Below are 26,585 nucleotides of genomic sequence, written 5' to 3'. Positions count from 1 at the left end.
TTTTCTGTGTACACTGTAAACAGGAAACATTGACCTCTCCAGAGCTAAAATAGGTTGACAGAGATCACACGCTAACAGCAAAGTTCTTTGCTGATTCACCAGTTACCTCTGCTGAAGGCCACAAGAAGACATGAGCCAGTGAGCACATTTACCACTGAATTTTTGGTCAAATGTTCAGCATCTTGATACTGAGCATTTTAAATCAAAACAGACTGACTGAAACAGCACCTTGGATAAAACTGAGTGTTGTAAGGCTGAAACTCAAGTTGAGTAAGTTGATGAAAAAATATTCTTGATTAGAATTTTTCATTCTTGATTACTTCAAAATGAGGGTGAAACTCACAACACAGTAAACAGATGAAGGCCCCATTTGCCAACAATTACAATCAAAAAAATCAAAAGCTTGAACAATTCAAGTTAAAGCTGACAGAATTGTTTACAGACAAAAGTTAAAAACAATGCAAAAATAAGCAAAACTAGTATATTACAAAACCACTTTCTATGCAAGAACATTTGACAAGAAAGCACACAGGGTTAGTAATAACATTTAATTAACACTCAAATTGTTAAGCTTAAATCAACAGCATTTGTTACATAATGTTTATTAACACAACAAATTATTTGGACTTGTCTGTCCTTTATAAAAAAATAAATTAAAAAAAAAAACTATCTGGGTTCCAGTGAGGCATTTACAATGGAAGTAAATGGGTCCAGTCAATAAACATTAAAATACTCACTGCTTCAAAAGTATAACCATAAGACGTAAACATTATTTGTGTTAATGTAATTTTAGTGTGTTAAAATTAGGGATGCACCGATACCAATTTTTCTCTTCTGATCCGATTCCGATAACGAAAATCTCAGTATCGGCCGATCCCAAGCTGATACCAGAGTTGTTTTTTTGCATAATCAGTTTAGAATATTTTTACATTATTGTGAGGAACTAATTGGAAGTACTCTTTAATATTTAAAGTAACACAAACCTCAAACTCACATTATTTCAATATAAATGTAAAGCTTATTAAGAAACACTTTATTATACTGGAAAATGTAGCAGAAAAATTAACAGCAATTCCAGTCATCAAGTCTTCAGTAGAAAAGAAACCAGTGTTGTATTTTTTCCTTTTTTTTCCAAAAATGTTTCAACTTGCATCTGGACTTCCTTTTTGTTCAATTTAGTTGTAAATTGCTTTTATATATCAATCAGTCCACTTTTCATTCACAGTGTTATTTTTTGGAACCCATTAAACTTAAATACTATTATAAATTGTAAACAAATACTAATGATGACAATAATACTAATAATAATAATAATAATAATAATAAATTGGGACTTACAGTAATATATTTAAATTGTGCACCTCACGCTTTTATTGTGACATTCTGAACTCTCCAGGAAGTCCTGTATGTGTCTGTGTGTAGGCAAGTTCCCAGTAGTTTATTACACTTCTTATTCAAATTCTGGTAAAATGCACCTCCAGTGCCGTTCTAAATGCATATTATAAGTGAACCAAACTATTGGAGCATCTACATGCTGTTAGATGCTGTTCTTGAATAGCGCTCAAATATTGTGCAACGCGTGAAGGCTAAAAATATCCACAAGTGCATCACCAGCCAGTGCGTGAATTTGTTTCAACAGAGCAGCACCATCCACTAACGCGCTGGTGCTGCTCATAATATATATTTACTTATTAAACACAGCTTTTGTGATTCAAAGAGCTATCACATGTATTCAAGTGCCTTTGAATAATATGCACGAGTCATAGTAACTGCTTTAATGGTGTTTTAATGGTTCTTTTATTCGTCGTTTTTGGAGCTTGACAGTATCGGATTTGGATCGGGTTCGTCAGACCGATATCTGATTTGTCTAAAAGCTTCAGTATTGGAGCCAATACCGATCCAGGTATCAAATCAGTTCATCCCTAGTTAAAATCACTCTAACCTTTTCTGTCCAAAGTTATATCCAATTTTACAACTACGTCCCCCCTCAGTGTCATAATTGGGAACTCAACATGTTACTACCAAATGTTCTGGTACACTGACATCAACCTCGTTCTGCTGAGTTACTGACAATTGCTCACTGAGACAAAGATATACATTACTTTTCCTCTCTTTTTCCCTCTCTGCCATGAAATTTTGTTGCAATGAGAAGACAAAATATTTTTCTGCCAATCTGCCAGTTAAGACTAAGATCCTTTGTCGACATTTTACCTGGAATCAGGAGCTCACAAATGTCCACACGTCCAACACTTCGGCCACTGGGGGCAATGCTTTGAATTTTGGTAAGCATTCATTTTGACAGCTCTAAAAACGAATCATCTCTTAAATCACTCCATTTAACACATTTTCAGTCACTAACTGATTTCCTCAGAAGCTTAACCTAAAAACAGAAGGTGAGAGTTTATGCGTCTGTACAAAGTGCTTGAATATTGAATGAGGTGTGTTTTGTTATTTAACATATATACTGCTAAACCACTCGGTTACATTTTAGCACCACATTGTTTCACACTATATACCTTTGGCACCGCAACTCTGGAGCAATGGTTAATTCAAGTGGATCTAACCCCTTTCAAAAGTGTAAAAGTTCGCTTAACCCTGTATGTTTGAATGAAGATGTTTTTTTATGTTTGTTTGTATGAAGATTTTCCATGAATAATGACTTTGGTCACTCAGAAATCTTGTAATTTAGTGCATAAGACATATTGACTACTATTATGGTGGCTTTTTTGTCATTTTTGGAGCTTGATAGCCTCTGGTCACCATTCACATTCATTATATGGAAAAGAGCTTAGTGAACAATCTGGGCAACTCCATAGAAAAACTATCATTGGGGTTTGGAATGACATGATGATGAAATAACGTTGACAGAATTTTAAGTTTTGGCTGAACTATTTATTTTAGTCTTGCTTGTAATGATATGGAACTAAAATGTTCTGACAATATCTGAAACAAAGTCAGCAGGGATGATTCAAAATGTACAGTAACCTATTACTAAGTAATCCTTATAAATATAACAGCTAAGACAGTAACAATTGCATAACATTTTTCAATCTCTTCTGTGTTTTTCCAACTCATCGTTTGATTAATTGTCAGAATAATTGGTAAACCACTCAAAGCTAATTGTTAGTTGAAGCCCGGAGTGCCTTATCTATTATCGCTACTCAGATTTAGGACAGCGGGATGCGTATGATTACTCTTTCCTGGAAATTTGAATATGCAAGCTCTTCCTCAAAGTGACAATTTAAGAGTGTATCTGTGAAGAAAGAAAAAAAAAGGCATGCTGCTTTTAGCCAAGATACAGAAATCATTCAATCGCTCTAGTGTCACTTCACAAAGCAACAAAGCCCTCTACATCAGTCACAGTTTGACTTACAAAAAATTTTCTGATTTTATGATACAACTGAATGATACAACTTTTATACATGGTTGATCATTCCCACATACAGCAATACATGTTTGTCAAAGCATCTGATTGAATGCTCAGCATACACAGAGGGAACAAAAACCATTTAAGGACAAGACTGGGAGGCATTCTGAGAAAATACGCCTCCTTAACGATTGTGTGTTATCTTTAACAATTTAAAGGACAAACAAGTGGCATGCTTCGATGGGCCACAGCGTGATTCATCATTATCATTGAACCACACCAAACCTTCAGACCAAACTATGGTTGAAAACCACAGGGACACCAGAATGTCAACAAGTGTCTTCCAAACAAAATGCCTCACTTCCCCCCAAAATATCATAAAATCTGCCATTTTAGGTCCATTGCCGTTGCATCCCATCCCTGCTCTTAGTAATTGCTGGCCTGCGGCTGACATCATCAGGAAAGAAGCTTATCACAAAAACAGCAGTTTCATGTTTTATGTTACAAACATAAATATTTTATCTATAAAAGAGGTAATCATTGTAGGCAAGCGTACACCTAAATGTCAATCTTTTAAAAGCACAGTTCAAGAAAAGACCAGCATTTCTGGTCATCAGCTAATGTTGTGTTTTGGGTGCTGGTTCCCCAGCATGGAATCCTAGTGTGCTGGTTTCCCCACCAGGCTTTTTAACTATACTAACCCGCTTCATCAGAAAGACCATGCCGTTCAACAAGCTTCACCAGGAAGGTTTAGCTGGTGAAAAGCATGGCTATGCTGGCAGCACTAACCAGGGTTTTTTTTAATTTTAAGACATCATAGACACGGTCTCTCATTTTGACATATTTGTCAGAATGAAACTTAGTCAGGCAGACCCCATATTTAATTTTTCACAGATGAAAACCAGGCAGTGAGTACTAAGGACTAAGGACACTTTCACGCTATCCGGAGGAGGATTAAGAGGCCAGGGAGGAGCCTGCGGATGATCAGGAGGCCAGGGAGATGACCACAGGGCAGGGACTGGGTCAGGAGGCCTGGGAGGCAGCCACAGGGGCAGGACAGGGTCATTAGGCCTGGGAGGTGGCCACAGGGGCAGGACAGGGTCATTAGGTCTGGGACGCGGCCACAAGGTAGGGACAGGGGCAGAGCCACAGTTAGTACAGGCAGAGCCGCAGGAGGAACAGGGAATTGAATTCCATGAGGAGGATCCAGAGGTGGAGTGGGCGGAGTTGCAGGGGAATCAGAGAATTGAGTCTCAGGAGGAGGAGTCTCAAAAGGAGTGGGCGGAGCTGCTGGAAGAGGAATCACAGGATGAGCAGGAGTCCTGGAAGACTCTGAGGGCAGAGGAGGGCGGAGCCAGGGGATGCTTGAAGGAAGTCTCCAAGATCACCAAGGCTGGGGAGAAAGTGGTCTCCCCTGAAGGGAGCTAAGAGACCACTGGAGCTATATTGCCCCCCCGAAAACTCCTCTAGGGCATGAGCAGGCATCTGGGATGGATGAGGCTTGCAACATTGGCTCTGGGACTGATTAGGCTTCAAGAATTAGCTTGTTGGTTGTGGCAGGCTTGGCCATTTGTTCATTGGCCGTGGCAAGCGAGGGTGTTGGCTTGTTGGCCCTGGCAGGCATGGAAGGCCTGGAGGGCATGGGCATGGAAGGCCTGGAGGGAGGAGTCGTGGAAGGCTCAGAGGAAGTAGCCGTGGAGGCCACTGCAAGAGGGTTGGCCACTGGAGTAGAATGCAAAAGACCAGCCATTACGATGTTAGCAATGAATTCACCAAGGGGCAGACTGTTGCAGTCCAAAGGGACTCCCTCACCGGTTCATTCAATCCTAACCAGAACATGGTTCTGAGGATTCTATCTCACTTGAAAGGCCAAGCTCCAGAACCTCACATAGTAGTCCTCCACTGAAGAAGTCCCTTGGGTGAGTTGCTCAGGTTGTTCTGCTGGATCCATATTTTGGTTGGTTCTTCTGTAATGTTAATGGGAAGGACGAGACAGAAGAGAGTAGATCCAAACGCAGACTATTTTATTGTTACTCAGAAGATGAAGAAGACATAAAGATGAAATACTTGAGATAAAGGGAAAATCTAACATATCTGCAGTTTGCTGGTTAAATATGAATGTAACGTTTCAATTAACATGCTAACAAACTAACAGACAAACTAACAAGAACCGACCACGAGGGAATGAAACCAGAGGGTATAAATACACAGAAGAATGATGGAACAGGGAACAGCTGTGGAAGATGAAGGGCAGGTGAGGGTAATCATCAAAGGTGCATCCTGGGAAATGAAGTCCATGAACAAGGGGAAAACAAAGGGCAATTTGTGACAGCAGCTCACTAGGTTTTGGAGCACAGCAATAATTTTATCCTTTACTGTCTAGGAAGAGAACACTGCAAATCCATTGATTTCAGTGGGGATTGTGCTTTACAAGGACACAGAGGATAAACGCAAATATTTGCAAAGTGATGTTGTTATCATGCAACCAAAAGTTGAGACTTTTGCACCGACACATTCTAATGTCGCTATCTGTTGGCCAGTGAGAAATTTAGACAGATGAGTCCAGTCGTGCTTTCGGATATCCAATTTGTTGTATTTATAATTTTTAAACTAATTTAGCTCTTTCTACACTCTCAAAATGCATCGTACACATTCCTATTCATCAAATGCTTTTTTGGTGTGTAGGGGCTCTTATCTAATCCAGAGCGTTGAGTGCTGTTGATGGTTGCTGCCCCAGACTGAAAGTAATCACCATGTACAGTGTTGACACAGATAGCTGTCTGATAAATTTTGACCAATTTATCACAAAAATTGCGCAGTTATTAAAAACGAGGAACCTTTTTCGCACGTTTTGTTTAGCTGCTACTAAATTTGTATTGATTTTAAATGTTTTGAAATGTCAAGTGCTGCATTCTTGTGTTTTAAAGATTAATTGTTTTTATAACTATGTCATATCGGATTTAACGGTTAATTGGTGCCGATAGTTGCTTTTTGGAACTATAGGTTACCTGCAAAAATCAACGCATCTTGTTTGTCAATGCATCTTGTCTTGTTCCTCGGTGGCCAAAACCCTTCGTTTGGTGAATGTATAGACTACAAAAAGCTTAATTTGGTGAAAAATAACATATTCAGCATTGTAATGGATCCAGGAATCACCATCACTTTTTATGGTCTAATTCACGATTATTGATGCAAAAAAGACACATGATGATTGACAAGTGATCGCTGATGATCTACTGTTGATGAACAACAGCTCAAACAGTATTTATTAACCCATATGACAATGTTTACTTTATAGTAATTCTATTGTAATAAGGGCTGAGTAAAAACAAATATTTTCTGATGCATTGCAATCAAAATTTGAACAATCTCAATATCGATTATTAAATCTCAAGATCAATCTTTTACTCAAGGCGCAACCCTCTATTACAGTGAGAGGAAATAATTCGCATTTGCAACCATATTTGCAAGCAAATTAAAAAATAATATTTTCAGATTTCACTTACCAGTGATTGTGATAGTGGGGAAGAAGTTCAGAAACAAGATCCTTTCACTGTGTGTTGAAAGTAAAAATTCCAGTGAGTGTCCAAAGATGAGATCCACACAATCAGTTTGTCATTAAATAATGTATATTTAAATAATTAATTCCCATTCTGTTCTTAAAGTCAGTTGTTGATCAAAAAGAGCAAAAAATACATATTTAATTCTAATCACGCATAGCACAGATGAGGTAAAGAAGTCACACTTGTTAATATGTGCTTATTTACAGACGCTCTTTACAGAAAACCCGGTTTTCTTAGACAGTATCGGTTTTTGGCACGTGTTTAACAAATCAATGTAAATACTTGTAAATAGTACAAATTATCCATGTAGAAAAAACACATGAAACAAATTATATTTATTGATAAAATACATGGATTTGTTAAATTAGTAAAATTTATATTTTTGTAACGTACCTAGTTAGCAGGTCCCCTGTATAATTAACAGCATTAGCTGGGAGATAATATCACAACATGGTAATTATAACTAAAATATACCCATATGAATCAATATAGCATAGCATCTTTTTGGAAAATCTGTATCAATACCCAGCCCTAACTGTAATACATTGTTATTGAGTGCATGTTTTGTTTTCCATGTGTGTTTGTGTGAGCTGAAAGCATAGACACTTCAAAATAAGTGTCCCCTGTGTATTTCAAGTTTGTTTATAATTACAAGTCCTGGCTTATGCATTACATCTTCAGTTTTTCTGGTTATTATTGGGAATTGGTTTACACAATAAAGTTGTTCTGGGAATTTACTCATTTTGGACTCTTACAGCCTCTATATCTGTGTCCATCACAGTAAGGAAAGTGAATGAAAAAAAATGTAACACAAAAATTGATTTTAAAAACAATCGTCCAGTTAATTGATTACCGTCTTTTTCCACCACCTTAGTTAATGGTATCTGTCAACCTCTAGTTGTTAGGAATATTCAAATACTCATGACCTTCCCTAATCTGCAGTTCTGTTAAAGGCATCCACATGTGTCAAGCATCTCTCAATCAACTGATGTCAACTAGGCCGGTGGACCCATGTCAACGTCTGACCAGTCCTACATATGTCAGAGGATTTAAATCTTCCACACCACTGGAACTGTCAATACAATGAACAGAGAGAACAGAGTGATAACCGTTGGGGACCGGCTCTGATGGTGTTAACGGATGCTTATTTTTGAAATAAGGCCACTGTGCTAGTGTTGATTTCAGATAATGTGATTTGACTGTCATTGATCCAAACCACAAGGGCACACTGGCCTTTTTGCAGTGCTGGAGTATGGAATAATTTAGTTCACTGGGCTTCACCATGGCCCTGACTGGGTCACAACACTGCTGGGGGTGACCTCAATGTTGGCCTCATGCCTGAAGTATACACAGAGGAAACGTTATCACTCAAAGGTTGCTTTTCATAGCTAACAAGACTTATTTCAGTGATTTAAATTTGTAGTTTTTTCAAAAAAGCACAAACATTATTTTTTCAAAAATACAAACATGATTATGTTATGTTGCTCACATATTATTGTAGCCCAGTTTGCGCTGAATACAGTGTTATCAGACTTTAGCCATTAATATGTTTTCAAGCAACTGAAAAAAAAAATAACAGATGTTAAGCCATGTTAAAACTTCTCCAGGGCACAAAAACACCCTCAGACCCCAGCGGGTTAATGGAGTTCTAAGGCTTTTAGTCCAGGTCTGTTAGCTTTGAGCTACTCTGTATGTATGCTAGTGTACTCCTAAAAGTTGTCAAAATGAACTTTTAGCACATTTATGTGCATATATATTGTGGATATTTCTTCTAAAATTCCTTAGGAGAAATACTGTAAAGATAGAAACAAATGAGACATACAGAAAGAGTGCAGAAAACTCATGTTGATAGCAAAGCTCAAGTAATTTGGTCTTGGAATTATGAGAAATGTTTAAGTTTATTTTGAATTCTCTGACTTTTTTTTTGTATCGTGACAAATCTGAGAACAGTTTTTGAAATGTTTTAGATCTCTGCTGAAACTAGAGGAGACATACTAAAATTAGTAGGGCTGTTCTTTTTGAAGAGAAGCAGGAAACTTAAGCCCAGTGTATACTACGGTCAGACGTGAATGCTAGGCGTCTACGTACAGGACGCATGACACAAATTTTATCATCAGCAGAGCGCTCGGCCACTGATTGAGTGCAGCTCGATTTTTTCTAACCACGCATACTCTGAACGCTCTAATTAGTAGGTACACAAGGTGGAAACACTCACATTTGTGCCGTTGCTGTCACAAAGAAGTGCTAGAAGATGATGTAATCGCTGCTAAACAACAAGAGACAAATGTGGAAACAACAACAGTGGATGTGCACGTCAAGAACGCATGTCTGAGTAGATCAGGAGATACCTGCAATTAGTATAACTCGAGTCTTTGCAGATCTAAACTCCTGAGGAGAAACAGACCAGTCTCTCATAGCAGTCGTAGTGCGCCAACAGTCAAATTAAGTATACTTTGAAAGGCTAGCATTCGAATGTAGGCAGACGCCAAGCGTTCACATCAAACCCAAGTATACTATGGGCTTTCAGCATAAATCTCATTACTTTCTATGAGAAATAATTAAGATTTTAGAGATTGCATTGAAGATTTTTCTTTCCTATTAGTCAGTAAAGGTTGTAAGTGCTGAAAATACATTGTAAATCAATTGCAAGCCAAGGTGTAAGTCGTACAAAGCTCCTTATACAACACCCAGGGGAATAACATGTCACGGACATATTGGCAAGCCCATAGCAGCTAACACGCCACTAAACTCTCAAATAAGATTTGTTTAAAAGCTAAACGAGAAGGATTTGATTTAAAAGGTGAGAAGCTTTGAAGATAGTTCCACTAACAGGTCTCAGACAGATAACTGCACATGGCAAAGGTGACGGAATCAATGGAATTAACACCCCTACTTTTCTGCCTTGGAAGAATGAAGGGGAAACTACTCATGTCTTGCAGTATAGCTGACCGTGCTGATGTGACAAGACTGCATCATATTAACACCTGCTTGCGATGCGGCAGTGCTCTGCTTCTAACGACGGCTAGTGTGTCCTGTCGCCAGAGCAGATTGATGTAAGTTCGCCGCTAAATCTTGGCTCCTGCGAAGAAGTAGAACATGTTCATGCTGAACAGACAGTTGTCCCCAAACATTCACAACTGCCAAAGTCAGGGGAGGGAAACATAACAAGTTAAAAGAATGCTGTGGATCTGTTTACAGAACTTTCAATAACCACAGAGATTAATTACACTCTGCCCCCACAAACAGTCAATTAACGCACATGCCAATAAAGTATGCAGTCATTTTTAAGACTGGGAAGTATATACTGTTTTGAATGAGATATTTGCAAAGATTTAGCTGATAATGTCAAATGAAAGTTGATGTTTTTGCCAATAGCGCCACCAAATGGAATTTTTTTTAAACAGATTTCCAAATACACCCTTCGTCTGCCATTGGTCGAACTAACTGATAGTCCAGCCCAAAACTGGAGCTACTGGCTGAGCCCATACTGGTGTTTAGGGCTAGAAAGGCCACTCAAACAAACAAATCAATATTAAAAGTGATTTTTACACTTTTTGGAGAAATCAACCAATGAATGATTTAATTATAATTGTCCTAAAGAGCATGTGATTAGACTAATTGTGCACTTCCTAGAGAGGTGTTTTAAGAATGTCTCTGATTTAATCTTCATTAGCAAATGGAGATAGTGAGTTTGATTTAGTTTTTTTTTTAAACTGTCCATTTCAATAAACAGATTCAAAACTCTGATTCGTTTGTGCTGGGTAAGTTACTCCAAAAAAGTAATACACTATAAATGTCTAATTATTTCACCAAAATGGTAATCAGATTATTTTACTGATTAATCCATTGAAAAGTAATCCCATTACTCATGACTTTAAAATTACTTTCTAAAATACATCTTCCACACAACAAAAACTAAATAATGTGTATATTTCCACGTTCATTTAGGCACACCCTTTATCTGTCACAGAAACGCAAACAGACGAATACATATGAACATCTGAATTCATATTTTAAATGTATTGTACATAAATATTATTTGGGAAAATTTGCAACCCAAGTAATAGAAATGGGTATTGATTCAGATTTCCTGATTCGATTCCAGTTCACAAGCTCTCGATTCGATTCAGATTTCAATTTGTTTCGATATTGATTCATATCTGTATATTTCAGTTATAATGTTCTTTGCTTACGTTTGAAAAAAATGTCCCGTAGCTAATGCTGTTAATTATACAGGCGACTTTCTAACTAGGTATGCTATGAAAATATTAATTTTACCAATTATATTTTAATAGTTTATTGTTTATTTATTTGTCGTTTTTGATTAACAACTATTCAGAAAACTGTTTTAAAAAAAAAGTATATTTTTACAATTCTGTTCAGTGGTGCTAGTGACACAGAAATTACACCCTTTAGCTTTAATCAATGTAATGCATTACACTACCTTTTCACTTTTAAGTAATTCGATTACAGTACCTAATTACTTTGTAATAAGATTGCACCCAACACTGGTGATCAAATGATTCATATTTCATGTTTTAAAATAATTTAGCAAAAAAGTGTTTACAAATATGTCAGTTTATGCCTGTGTATTGTTATATTAGTGCATATAAATAGATGATTCCATATGATTCTTCCTTATGTTTATTTTGTGGAACAACATACCTTTTTTAATTAAAAATTTTAAAACGAATTGGCTATAATGGCTGTCTGGTTGAAATGATGGTTACTCTGACTGAAACATGTAATTTTGGAGCAAATTCTTTACTGTAAATACAAATACTGTAAATGTTATGACATACAGTATATCAAATATCCTCAAAAGGATGAAAACATTCAAGATTCATATATTTTTAAAATGTTTTCCAGCCCTAGTAATCTGTAGACTTGAATACATTTTTTTAAATCTTGTCACAGTTTCTCCATGGTATTTCCACCCTCACACATGGAGCTCATGTTCCACATCAAACGGTTAAATGCGTATGCCTCAACGGGACAAGAGGGAAAGTCAAAGTACAGTACTTTCAGGCATTCCGATCTTGGGTTTGGCCCACCCCCCACGCTCTCTTTGAAAACAGGACATTGTTAAAACAGAAACATGTTGCTTTTGGCATGAGGCTGCTCTCTCCCTGCATACAACGGGGCCTGCAATTAGCATAGCCGACTCCCCAGAACAAATATTCTCCACTGTAATCCTGCCAAGGCAGCAGAGACACAGCTCTAGAGCAAGAATGCTTGGCATTTCCTTTAATGTGCTTTGGCCGAGCTGGGTCACAGAAAACCAACACTAACACAGAACAGTCCCATAGAACAAAACTTCCTGTTCTTGCTCACTTTCTCTCTCTCAAATACACACACACACTGTGTCTTTAGAAAGGAAAAATGTCACCCTTTCACCCTTGTATCATATCTCCATCTCTTTGCCAGATTCTTTTTACCTGCTACTGTTGTCTACACCGTTTCTTTTCAAATGAAAATGTCATCAAGTATTTAAAGAGACCACATTGAAATTATGGAATTCAAATTGGCATTCATCTAATTGGCATTCATCTCAAGCCTGGAAAAAAAAACAGAAGGTAAAGAAACCAAATGACATAAACAAAGAATCTTAAATATGTTTTTATTCATTTAAGGATCTTTAGGCCACTATTCAAATAAGCAAATCTGCAACATTGACCAACTCCATTGAACAAAACTTTAGATTTATTTGCTTCCATTGATGCACACTAGATGCTCTTTGGAACATTCAGGATCATCAGGTTGTGCACAAACTTGTGGAGTTCTTGCCAGCTGCAGTGTATGCTGGAATTAAAGCAAAAGGGGACATACCAAAATCCTCAAATTATGAAATTCATGTTCAATATTTCAAATAAAACTTTCACTCCAATGTTTTATGCTCATAATTTAATTTGAAATTCTCATTTTTTCCCCATTAAAATCCGATGCAGAAGCATTTTCACTAGTGGTTTCAGACTTTTAGACCCCCACTGTATGCGTATATATGTTTAGAACCTTTCTATTTCAATAGAAACCTCTTGCAAAACATCAAGTATATATCTATTCGAGAGACAGTTTCTAAAAGTAGTGCATCCATCCACTTACAGAATTACTGCAACCTCTGGGTCAGAGGACTAAACTGGAGCAGTGCAAGACTACCATTCACCTCCATGTTAATTTAAAATACAGGCTCTCTAAATGATGTACCAGCACTTTCCCAAGCATTCCCTTATTGCAGTTTAGCCAAGATATTTTACAGTGACAGTAAAATTGCTCTGAACAACCAAGACCCACACACTCTGAAGTCTTGTTTGATCCAGAGAAGCCTTTAAGTTTACTGGTCATAAGCACTCAATGCCAAGTGATGGACAACTTGAAACTTTGCCCTAATATTTCTTCAGAGTGGTTTGCTGAGGCAAGCAACACTATTACTATTACCAGTACTCAAAGGGGGGGTTAAGCTACCTCAAATCATCTGCCTTGTTGTGGACACCAAGGCATAGAGGTGTGCTATTACTTTTCTAAGCAAATGACTTTTTTCACCTGGCATACTATAAAACAGGTAAAAAAATATCATAGACTTGCGCTGTAGGATCTCAAGCCATGTCAAGTGAACAAACTAGACGCAATGCACAAAAAAACACTCAGAGCACCTTAACAACCTCACTTAGGAATGCCCTGGCTACTATTCCAAACACTTTAGCATTGTGGTGGGGATTTTTGCTCAGGGAGGCACCTCTAACATTTTCTTCACAAAATATAAAAATCTAGTTTGTATTTCAATAGGGATGCACCAATTGAAAAGGCGTGATCCGATACAATATACAATTATTAAGAACAACATCTGCCAATACCAATATTTTGAAGTTGTGTAATTAATTATGAGTAATATGAAACAAGGTAGCAAAAAAAGCAGAACCACCAGAGTAATTGTAGAGACCAGTAATTGGTAGAGTAACTGGTTTAAGTTACAAAAAAAAAATAACAGAAACAAAAACACATTCTTAACTCACAATAACGGAATTCTAAATAGCCTCTTGATAGGCTCACATTAAATTGGTTTAATTACCATACATTTTTCTCTAATTATTCTTAAAAAGGTCTATACATGAGAAAACTAATTCTCTTTGACATACGAGTCATTGTACAATAAAACAGACTAAGTTTCAGAACTCAAAACATCACATTAACTGAATTTTGAGTAATGAAGCTTGTCCTTTTTCAGCTCAAGCAGCCTCCGCTTTCGCTTTAACAAACTCATCCTATTTCTTGCCATGTCAAGCTTTAAGAGATCAAGTTAGTTCTGTAAAAAAAAAAATTCATGGTAGTTCCACCTCATGAAATTCTAGCAGTGCAAAACTAACAAACTGCAGTTCTGCTGTCATTGTCACCCACTAATTTATTATAATTTATTTTAATTGCAGAATGTTCAATAGTGTAGATTATTGCTTTTATCGGCCGATACTGTTGTTTGGACAATAAATTTGGCGAGTCTCTAATTTCCAATCAAAATGCATGCGACCACATTGTATTGTAGTGTAAATATTTATTCATCCCAATGCATCTCGGACAGCAGTAAAGGACCGGCTACTCACCTGTCAATCAACTGATGGAGAAAATAATGGTTTAAAACGTTGCATATTTGTGTGGCTTTAAAAGCAAATGACAGTACGATTGGAGACTTCACAGAACTACTTCCGTATTCCTATTACCAACATGTAGTAACACAAATGTGAAGCATGCACTTTCAAAGCTCAGATATTACTGGTACTTGTTCTGCATGAAATGTCACGTTTTGTTTGTGTATGCAATTATTTACCATTATCTTTTTACTTTTTTACACTTTATCAAATCCAAACCGTCAAAGTGAGTGATACAGTACGTAGTCACAAAATCAGATACACTCTCCTTGAAATCTGAACACAAGTGGTCACTGGAGACACATTTAAATACAACAGTGATGTAAATGGGATCACCCAAGCCACAACCAGGTGTAAACAGGACCTTAAAATCAATTTTGTCATCTTCCCATCATGTCTGTCGACATGACGAGAAAATCTACTTACACATGAAAGGTCAACACATTTTTAGAGATTTATTGGGCATTAATTTCCTGTAGTAGCAACAATAGTGAAGAACATGTCATTAGGGAACCTTGAAGAGGGCAGAGTGTCACCATTATCAATCTCTATTGCCCTTTCAGACCCTCTCATCACAGTACCAACTAAAGAATTCCTAGAGGTCATAGCACAGCTCAAACTGGGGCCTGTTCACATCCACCACTGATAACATCAATAGCACTTATCTATTCAATGTTCGCCCTTGTATCTACCAGCTTCAAGTAAACACAAAACATTCCCCTGGGTGGAAAGTCTTTTTTCCATTGGGTGAATAGGGTGAATGACCTCAGAAAATGAGCCCATTTCAACTGATTGTGATTTGGTCGCATGTGCAGTCGTTTAAATGCAGTTCTGTTTTTCTCCTCTGCCAACAGCACAAAGAGAGGAGTGGAAGTGGGAGTATGTGATGAAGTTTAATCTTATTACAGAGACGGCTCCACTTCTACGAGACAGAAACAATTGTTTAATGTAAAATCAATAAAATATCGCAATGTCTGCTGACTCTAGACACAAAAGATGGCCTGGTTGATGAATCAAGACAGTAATGTTTTTCTTATGCAAATGATAATGCAGTGCAAAACATGTGCCTTGGCCCCCGCTCCTGCACGGCACTGAATGCAAACAGATGTATGAAGGGATTTAGAGGAAAAACAACCAAGCATATTATGCTAGTCAGCTAGGTGGGTAATGTTTCTACACGCCCTATTAAGAGTATGGTGATTACCGTACTGTTATTTTCTGCTAGTATGAGCAAAACTAATTATTTTTACACTCATAACTGTGTTATTACTATCAAATCTACAGATTTCAGTAGTCAAGCTAAAAACATATTGTAGAAAAACCATCAAACTGGACATAATTAAAGGGATGGTTCACCACAAAAAATGAAAAACAAAATTAATTTTAGCACTGGGGTAGCCATTGAAAAAAAGAAAAATTTACTCGCGAGAACAAGAGAATTAAGCTTCTATTAGACACAACATCTCTGCCTAATTGTGGCAACTCAACACATAGACAGGCAAAACAACATCCCGAACTAGACACAACATCAAAATAAACAAGTGACAACTGCATAACAGACATAAGCTCTAAAGCAGTAGTCAAAACAACATGACAGGCACCTATTAGTACAACAAAACACAAGGGAAAAATCTTCAAAATAGCCACCGCCTGCTTCGGGGTTGAAAAAGCACACCTGCTGCAATATAACAACAAGGGCCAGCCCCCCCATTTGCCCAGACCGTTGTGATAACAAGCATGTATTTTGGTGTTTAATTGCCAGTGTGCCACCAGCTCAGACTGAATGCACAGGCACGCTCAAAGAAGGCAAAAATATATCCATCAGGGAGCACATTTTTCAACGCAACATTTGCATTCTGATAGCTCTAAAAGGACCTTATCAGCCTCTAGTAAATCAGCTTGTTTGTTTGTTTAATTACAGGTTTCTGAAAACCAATCATATAAGCAAGACGGGGCAAAGAAAAAGAGGAAAATACTCTTTCGCTACCCCACCCTTTTCAAAAGAAAAAGAATTAGACAAACAACCGTAATAAAAAAAATAAAAAAAACATGTTGCTCCAGGGATTTCAAACACGTTATTATGCAGTGGCTTACACCAAGTCCTAACCAGACGCGACGCCACAATCTATTTTTGAAATGGTTTCTATTTCTGCGACATCACGTCGGGCAGCACAGTCAACAAATGGGTCTTAAATTATACTTTTAACAGTATATTACAGCCGGCATCTTACTAGCCAGTTCAGAACAACTTGATTTTGGCTGAGGGTGTCACAAACATACAGAATGTTGTGCTTGAGGTCTCATTCTCTTCAGTGAGAGCTCTGTCACACACCAACCAGTTCTGAAAGGCAGAGGGGTGACATATGGCTCATTCTCTCCGCTTCCCTGTCACATGGAGATCGGCGAAATAAAAACAGGAGTAATGCATGAACATAAACCATGGTAACAGACTGAATTTGGAAACCATATATAATGTAACTTTGCTATGTATATGTGTATGGTTGTGTATTTTTCCCCTCAGGTTTGCCATAGAATGTGTTTCCCCATATGCAGCTTAGTGAGAAAATGAGATGCATTCAATAAACACACTGTTCTGTCTGTGATTGCTCTGAATTCTAAATAGTTTTGTCAATTATCCTTATCTAAGTATATGAATATCGTGGTGACGCATCACGTGTGGTGTGGACGAGGTGTTAGAGAAAGCAGAAAAAAGGCTGTCACAGTAAAAACATTTGCAACACATTTATTTGTTTAGTGTTTGGAATTTACTTTGAACTAGGACATGAGAATCTTGGGACATCTCAGCGCATTTGCACAAAACAACACCACAATTAAACATCAATACACATTGACTGTGGCTGACATTCTATCTTTTATTAATATCCATTCATCAAAATTAGTTCAGAGGTTATATCACCCCTCCATTGTTGCCGAAAATTAGTGCTTAGATTGATTATGTTCTGAATATCTCAAAACTAACTAAGCAAGCTTAGTCCAATTAGGATAATTAAGTATGGCAGAATTATGCATTATATTCTTGATATCCTTAATAATGTGTGAAAGTTTCATAAACATTAACCCAACACCACTTGGATGCACTGCAGAAGAAACAGCTTAAACCAGCCTGAGGTGGTTTATGGTGGTCTAGCTTTTTCACAACCTGGCCAAGCTGGTGTTCTACTGGTGTAGCTGGTCAAAAAGCTGTTCGGCTTGCCTGAAAACCACTATGCCCTGTTGGAGACCAGCTAATATCAGCAATCATCTAAGGATGGTTTAACCTCTTCAACTCTGCGGACCCGCCAACAGGTCCAAAGGGGGTTCTTTGTCGCCAAACAAAGTTTACGCTTAAGATGTCTCCAAATACATAAGTCAGACACATAAAGTTTAATTTGAAAGCTTAGAATTAGAACTTTTCATAGATAACCATAACTTGGCTATCTATGTTACATAATACATTTATGTTACATAAAATTACAAAATAACGCCTTAAAAAAAATGCCTGTATTACACATGTAACACAAGTGTAAACAGTGCTTTTACATAAAGCTGGCTTTTCCAGCAAGCTTGGGTAATATCATTCATTGAAAGAAGAACAGAAAGAAATGTTTTGTATATGCTCACAAAATCAAGCAATCGGCAGTTCAAATGCATGATGAAACCCATCAAAAACGCATTAAACAGCAAGAAGACATGCTCATGCATGTACAAGTCTATTTTAATCAGGAAGTAGACAGAAAGAGAGAGAAATAATGAGAATGGAAAGTGAAGTAAGAGTCGCACCTTCAATCTTCTGCAAGGCTGTCTGACAGGCTTCCTGGCTAGCGAACTCAAATGGGTTGTTGCATGTCCGCACACTGTCACATTCACACCTCCCATCAATGATGTTACAGCCCGTAACCAGGTTTTCATTGCATGGCTCGAAGCCCAAGAGTTGGTCGTCATCCCAGTTTTCATCTGAACAAGAATGAAAGAGACACACATATCAATGAGGATAAATTTGTATTAATGCCCCAAAAAAAAAAGAAAAAAAGAACTTAATAATAAATCCCCAGCGGTACTGCCTTTTAAGATTCAGAAACTGACCTGGTACATTTTCATGGTATCATTAAGCTAGTGGGTCCGCCAAAGCCAAGAGGTCTGGTGATGCTGGTGTAATGAGGCTACTGAATAGTGGAAAGGAGCATGTGGCCAATTATATGTGAATTTGAGGGGCAAGGGGTATCCTAGAAGCTCAGAAATGGAAGAAATGGGAATGTAGTCAAGTCATTCTCTGTTGCTAGTTATGTGCTTTCTGTGTCCCAGTGACTTACAACTGATATAATTAAAAGGATTCTGAACCTTGTCAGATTATTTGAAAGATTTAACTCCGTTTAGTATGTACTACAAATTAAGAAAAAAGAAAACATAAATTTTACTTTGCATTGTTTGTTTTTTAAATTAATATCAGCCAATATGCATGTCCGCATTTAAAAAAATTACATTTTAATTCGGTTTATAGAATTAAAAAAATATGAATAATTCTGCCACTATTTTGCTTTAATTCTGATTAAAATATCATGTGTGTGTATGTTTGTTTTTTTATCTCAAATTCTTTATGCATTTTCTGAGATGAATTTGTCTGTGTATTCTAGGCAACCCGTTTATCCTATGACATTTCTGTTTTTAAAATAGTGACATCATAAAATTTTTTGACCACATGGTTCAAACAGAAGTTTCTTCACAGTATTTACCAGTGTTTTAGTATGTTTAAACTTTCATTGGCGTTGTCATGCTAAATAATTCAATTCTGTAATGGGGAAAAACATATTGGTAACACTTTTACAATAAGGTTCTATTCATTAACAATATTAATATTAATAGTATTAGGAATCATAATCTAACAAGGAACAAAATATTTTTATAGGATTTATTCATCTTAAATGTTTATTAATGTTAAGTTATGGAAGTATAATTGTTTATTATTTAGTTAATTTAGTTCAACATTTACATTTATGCATTTGGCGGATGCTTTTATCCAAAGCAACTTGCAGTGCTTTCCAGGTCTACCTTTTATCAGTCGTGTGTTTCCTGGGAATCGAACCCATGATCTTGGCGTTGTTAGTGCCATGCTCCAACTTTTCAGCTACAGGAACCGGGGACCCATTACAAAAGTGAAAGAGGAGATTTATAGTAAAACAGACTTGAAAATTGGTCTATTGTTCCCCCACACCTATCATATCGCTTCAGAAAACCTGTGTTAAACCTTTGGAGTCGAATGGATTACTTTTATAATGCCTTTGTGTGCTTTTTGCACCTTTAAAAGGTTTGGCCACCATTCACTTGCATTGAAAGGACCTACAGAGCTGAAAAATTCTTCTAAAAATCTTTGTGTTCAGCAGAAGAATGAAAGTCATAAACATCTGGGATTCTGCATTGTTTTTGGGTTTTCCTCTCTAAATAATACTGTAAATGAGGGGATATTACCACATACAATGTCTTGAAATGGACATATATGCAGTGTTGTGCACTTAATGTAGGCCCTAATTGTTATTTGACAGGTAGGGTGGTTATTTTTTAAGTCATGGAAAGAAGGATTCTTCTTATTTTTATATTTTAATATGCACTGTGGGCTAAGCCCTGAATGTCAATGATGTCTAGCAATGCCCCTGACATGAACTACTCAATTACTTTATACTGTAGCTATAACTTCTCTGCCCCTGGGTGGTTCACTTAAAATACTCTTAAGGATAAATAAGTCATGGAAAAACACTTAAAGAGCCACCCGCCTTGTGCATGTTCGCTGCTGGGTCAGTCGTGTGTTTAGCTACTGGTGATACAGCTGCACACTTTTAAGGGAGACGGCCCAGTGCTTTGGCCTGAATATGATGGGTGTGATTTCAGCTGTAAGGCAGACAACCCAATCTGTGGGCCATGAGAACACAAGGGCTACATTCACACAGTTAGTTAATACTGTTGCCAATTTTAAATACTAATAGGTGTGGCACTTGATTGGCCCACTCATACATTAACAGGAGCAGTTCAAATACTGTAGGTATGAACAAATAACTAATGGGAAGTCCCTTTTCTAATCTTGCATCATTGTATGGTATGACAACTAATTGTCCAGTGTGGTTCAAATTACACAGCACAGGTTTACTAAACTTCTCAAAATGCGGGTGTGGGTAATAATAATTTAAGGGAGTCAGTTTGGTTATATAACGTGGCAGACCATCTTGTTTATAACCAAACTGTTTGTTAACAACTGTATTTGGCACTTTAAAACAGAATTGACAACCATATTCTGCTGCTGTATGAACATAGTCAAGGTCTGTATGACTTCACAGCATCAACAAAACACAAGGAACTGTAACTGTAGATTTATATAGGGGACTGTGATTGTTGTCTGTAAATGATCAAGGACTGGAAGCTGATGTTCAAAAGCCCTTGTGCTTGTTGTTTTCACCAAAGCAATGGGGGTGAAGTCCCTGAATAGCTGCCGTCAACAGCTGATTCTTCAGTAACTAAGCATGTTTTTCAGGCTAGCCCTGGGTCATTTAGCAGGTGAGGAGGGTTGAGTCCCCTGCTAAACAGGGTATCAAGTCATCTAGCATAGGGTTCAACTGATAAACACATAGAAGAGGTGTAAACCACACACCAGGATTCAGCCTGGTAAAACCACAGGCAGCATTATGTTGCCTTCATGTCCTCCAAAGAAGTTCCTAGTTAAGAGTTTGGAAATAATAATTACAACCTGGTCTCATAGAATGACTATATTTAAATTTTTGCTAAATGGTTTTTACGTGGCTCGCTGTACAAACAACAGTTTCCTGTGAAATAAACACTAGAGGCACTACAACAACGACTTTTATTTACTTTCACACAAATCGAGTAAAATGGCAGATAATTTGTTCATAAACTCATATTTTCACCCTAATCCTCACACAATGCTATTTTATGACATCTAAACCCTTTTATTGTAGTGTATGACTTGTCAGGCGATACATTTAATGTTAACATTACATAACCAACTACATTAACAAGCTAGGGTGCGTTTCCCATACAACAACATAACTCACTGCTTAACCACCAATTCACGATGCATCGTTGGAGAAATTAACTAGCTAGTCATGACTGTTTCCTGAAACCGTGTTAAATGTTGCACATCCATCGTTCTAACCATTTTGGTTCAGCAATACAGAGCTGCCGTTAATGACGTTATGCAGGGGGTGGAATAATAACTTCTGCGAGGGCAAAAGGATATTAAATTAAAATAGCTAATTTATACGTAAATCAGAAAGACACTAAATCAGTGTTCACGGTGAAATGAGACAGATGCATCATGCTACAATAGTGGGTTATCCCTCTACATCACACCTCGGGGTTCCCCCGATGCACTTGAGCCCATACACACATTCATAAGCACTCTTCTATGGGTATGTTCCATTTAGAAATGATCACCCCTATACCCTTCAAAGTCTTTACCATCCCCTGTGAGAACAGTGGAGGGCTCCAAAATGTATCCCATTTGGAATGCAGCCAAAAACGCCACTTCTGCGTTAACATGGAAACAGAATCTTTGTTCTCCAACAGAAACCGTGTGCTATAGCACTTTCTCTTTATAGCCTTTACTCCCTTAACTGGCTTAAGGAAAGCTGCATTCACGTTTACATTACGTTTCAGAACGCCACTTTCTGCAAAACCCCTGGTAAGCAGTTTTCTTAAATTCACGTATGCAGGATCCAAGTCTTGACTGATTGTAAGACATATGGAATAAAAGATATAAAAGCCTCAGCGAAGTCAAATAATGTCCACACAGCAAACTAACAAGGAACAAAGCTTCTAACCACAAGTGGAGAGCTGTAATTCCAACCACACATCTCTGCAGTGCTTTTTGTGAATGTTCGTTGGAACTATGGTTTCGGGAAACAACTAATCATTGAACTTTGTTGATACGATGGAACTTGCGACCATAGATGGCTAACTATGGTTTTGGGAAACGCGCCTCTGGTTTATTTGAGCAAAATTTGTGCTGTTGCTCGACTGATATACATCCTGAAGAGCATAGTAGTCGACATGTGAGCCGAAAATGCCTTAGAAGCACCACAAAATGACATAGTTGCTTCAGAAATTACCTTTTTCATCTCACATTTCCTTTAATTTTTTTTTTACAGTTTAGGTTTAGGTTAGTGAGGAAGGTTTTGTTGATTTAAAACTCGCTTGAGCATCACTCTTAAAAAACATAACTGTTTGGGAGAAAATGTAACTTCCTTTTAGTGCCACAGAGTGGACATCTCACCTTGAAACTGCCGCAAATACGTTTAATTAACCACACAGTATCATTTTGAATTTTTTTTGCCACTGTCACGTAATCTTCACGAGATCAGGCTGAATGAAATAGATGTGTTGAGCAATTTAATATTTCTTTCTCTAGTTCACTTCTTGACAAAAACATGAAGCTTTTTCCCATGCTAATGCAACAAAATGAAGTGTATTCAATACGTAATCTGTATTTTATCAGTTGTGTGCAACAGAGAATGATTCTGTAATAAGTCTGTAAGCTTGCAAAGCTAAATAAGAAGTAAAAGCTTTATCAATTATCTTAGTTTTAACGCTATTATTCATCAACAGCACACAAAATAAACTATCTAGTTAACATACATAACTACACCTTTTTATGAATTATTTAATTGACACGCCCCCCAACACAGAAAATCTAGGATCTGTGAAAATCCAGTTTCCCACCAGTAATTTCGACATTGTGATGGTGATCATGTGTGTGCTTCTCATAAATACTATCATTACATGACTTGGCAGCATTACTGTAGTCACAAATCTAAAACTGTATAAAACAACTTGTTTTGAGAAGTCCTAATCCCTTACAGCTTGCTTTCCATACTCTAACCAAAGATAAAACATATTTAAGATGTTCTTTTCAAATGTTTTCATACTCTGTCTATTTGAAATATGGCACTTACTAATGTGGTTAGAGATACTGAGCTATAAAAATATGATTTAAAATTCTCAAGTGTGACTGCTGTTCTTTTGCCTACATTATCGCTAGATATTTGTACTAAAATATTTTCCTGAGTTTTCCCGCACATATACCCAGTAAAAATACCAACCTTTCACATTACCTAATATAGATTGACTGGTAGAGAGAGAGGTAGCTAAAACAGTCACACAAAAGGCATGTGAATTCACAAAAACCGGTGGAAAAAATAAACCCAAAATCAACACAGCAGTTCTTTATAAACGAGCACAGCGAAAAGTGTTGTTTTGCTGACATCAAGGCATGATATCAAATTGGCGCTCATCCCCTCCTGGCTAATACACAACTTCCCCACTGTTCTTTGAGGTAGCACCTGGTTGTTATCGAGGCAGGCATTCATCCTGAAGCAAGAGATGCTTGCTAATTTGCAACCAAACCTATTAATTACTCTACCAGGATTTTTTTATTTTTTTTTAACACCTTAGCCATTAAATGCTGCATTACGACTATTACGCAAAGGTAAAACAGCAGAGAGGAAAATGAATATGCTCGTTAAAAATTAGAAAAGCTATTAATGTTCCAACTCTCATAAGGATAAAGCTTTTGTTTGGTAATAGTGGCAGTGATCAGAATTAGAATTTTGCAATATATGTAGGAAATCATGATCACTCACATTAAAATGAAGACTCCAGTCATCAGTTACCTTATAAAAGCTGTTCTCTTTCATCATCTTGTGTTTGAGATCCACCTATGGTAGGGGCGTACTCACCTGACCGCTTTAGAAGCAGCCAATTGAAACAAATCTGGCTTGACAGACATGAGCGTGTATCCGATGCCGCTGAAAGGCCCCACCCTTATCTGAGGGCATAAAAGCACCTGTACGCTCTACTTTCCTCATTTGACTTTCGCTTCTCGTGACCTCTATGCGGAATCCTCACAGCTTGACTGGTTTTCACATTTGCCTCTCACTCAACAGTCAGTAGAAGGACACATCCTTGGATCAGCCTTCGTCAGGTGTGACTGCCAAATGAGTTCTGGTCAGTTTGCGATTATATTCTGCCTGCAAGCCACCCACGCTCACTAGCCTTCTTTACAGCTGCCCACCTTTCCTCGTTGCTATTTTCCCTGCATCTCAGGCTAACTGCCTGTTATTTGGTGGACTATAACTCAAGAGTTTTTCTAGTAACATTGCTTATACTAAATCCTCATCACCTGCTTGCACCGGTAATCAGCAGTCGCAAGCATGCCCTACCACCTGCAGAGCGCTTATCACAGCAAGAGATTCCCATCCTTTCTGCGCCGTGTGCATGGGATTCAAACACGCAGAGGAGTCTCTCTCCTTCCCTGAAAATTGTAGCCATTGTATGTCCTTGCCAAGGAAACTCCTGCGGCGTAGACTTAAAGTTGCAGCAACCCAAGGCAGCTAACTCAATATGTTGACTCGGACGGAGGAAATGGCGACGATGTAGCAACTCTGTGGGCCCACCAGACTTTGCCTTCTCTCAGTAGGGTAGACAAAACTGAGGCTTTCACTGAGTTTCTTCGTTTGAGCACAAGCCTCCCGGCTCTGGGGATGATGACAATGCTGTGCTGGAGTGCTGGGAGGACAAGGAGGCCATCCCGTCAGATCAGGCTCAGCTGGGTTTCCGCATGCCATACGCCTCGATGTGTGTGAGCGAGAGGCCGCTTGGCCAAACATCAAATGGTCGGCCCTTCAAAATGCCACCGATCAGGATAGGGAATTGTCTCTCTCAAGACACAGAGCAACTAGCGGGCTTCCCCCAAAGACGGGTAAACCTAAATCAAAACCACATCTTTCCCTTTGGCTTGTGGAAGCAATTTCAATGGCATATAGCTCAAATGGCTCCAGCCCCCCTTAGGCCATAGGGCCCACTCTACAAAAGGCATGGCTGTTTCCTGGTCCCTGTTTCAGGGTGTTTCTCTGCAAGATATTTGTTCAGCTGCATGTTGGGCTCCCCCCCACACTTTTTTCAGGTACTACCAACTTGATGATGTCATCAGAACCCCAGTGGCACATGCAGATTTGGGTGTAGTTCTTCATAATGGGTTCACCCATAATCCTTTCCCCCTTTCACTGTGTGACGTACATCAAGCACTTTGCACAGCCTTTTCTCCCTTCTTTGTAATGTGTATGCATTGTAGAGACTGCTTATATTAAGTAGGATGTGTCAGTCACCACCTTTAATTAGGAGACCATCCTTTTTGGCTGACAACATCACCCTGTGAGTGTATACGGCATTCGGGGAGTTGTCCATAACTTCCCATAGGTGGATCTCGAACACGAGATGAAAAAGAAAGTTTGATTACCTATTCTGTAACCCCAGCTCTCTGAAACATCGAGTTGAGAGATCCACCAAGCTTAACACACTTGCTTCATGTGAAGCGAATATGCTCACTGAGGAAAGTAGTGCGTACAGTTCCTTTTATACCCTCAGGTAAGGGCAAGGCCTTACAGCAGCACTGTCAAGCGCTCATGTCTGTAAAGCCAGACTTGATGCAACTGGATGCTTTTGCAGAGGTCAGGTGTGAATGCCCTTCCCATAGGTGGATCTCTCCACTCGATATTTCAGAGAACTGGGGTTGCAGAATAAGTAACCTATCATTTTATTCTACGTGGAAAGGGTTCACACATGGGGGCTGTCATGTTAGAATTACATGACCAGACGAATACTACTTGCTTAATCTCAGTAACCATCCTGTTATTTGACACTTTCACTGATTGATTAAAGTAATCATGGCTGAATGTGAATAATGAATTTCTACAATGCCATCTAAAACTGAAAACTATTGATTTTAAATTATGCTGCATCCAAGCCACTAGGTATCAGTAGTCCAAGATAACACAAAGACAAAAGTTACTAAGTGCACCTTTAATGAGGCAATTTCACTACATTATGGAAACAAGGTATTAGCAAGGAGAAGAAAAAAAATAAATATATACACACACACACACACACACACACACACACACACACACACACACACACACACACTGATGAGCCACAAAATGATGACCACCTGCCTAATAT

General features: G+C 38.0%; 1 protein-coding gene across 2 annotated transcripts in view; it reads right to left on the bottom strand.

The window, feature by feature from the left end:
• The window catches only part of crim1 (cysteine rich transmembrane BMP regulator 1 (chordin-like)), a 163,494-nt gene that overhangs the window by 123,219 nt on the left and 13,690 nt on the right, over positions 1-26,585 (bottom strand). For both annotated transcript variants that reach the window (XM_052145627.1, XM_052145628.1), the window contains exon 2: positions 18,348-18,521. In XM_052145627.1, coding sequence (XP_052001587.1) covers positions 18,348-18,521 — 174 coding nt within the window. The remainder of the gene's footprint in view (positions 1-18,347; positions 18,522-26,585) is intronic.

The sequence above is a fragment of the Xyrauchen texanus genome, chromosome 16, assembly GCF_025860055.1.
Source record: "Xyrauchen texanus isolate HMW12.3.18 chromosome 16, RBS_HiC_50CHRs, whole genome shotgun sequence".
Lineage (NCBI taxonomy): Eukaryota > Metazoa > Chordata > Actinopteri > Cypriniformes > Catostomidae > Xyrauchen > Xyrauchen texanus.
This window is presented reverse-complemented; position numbering and strand designations above follow the sequence as displayed.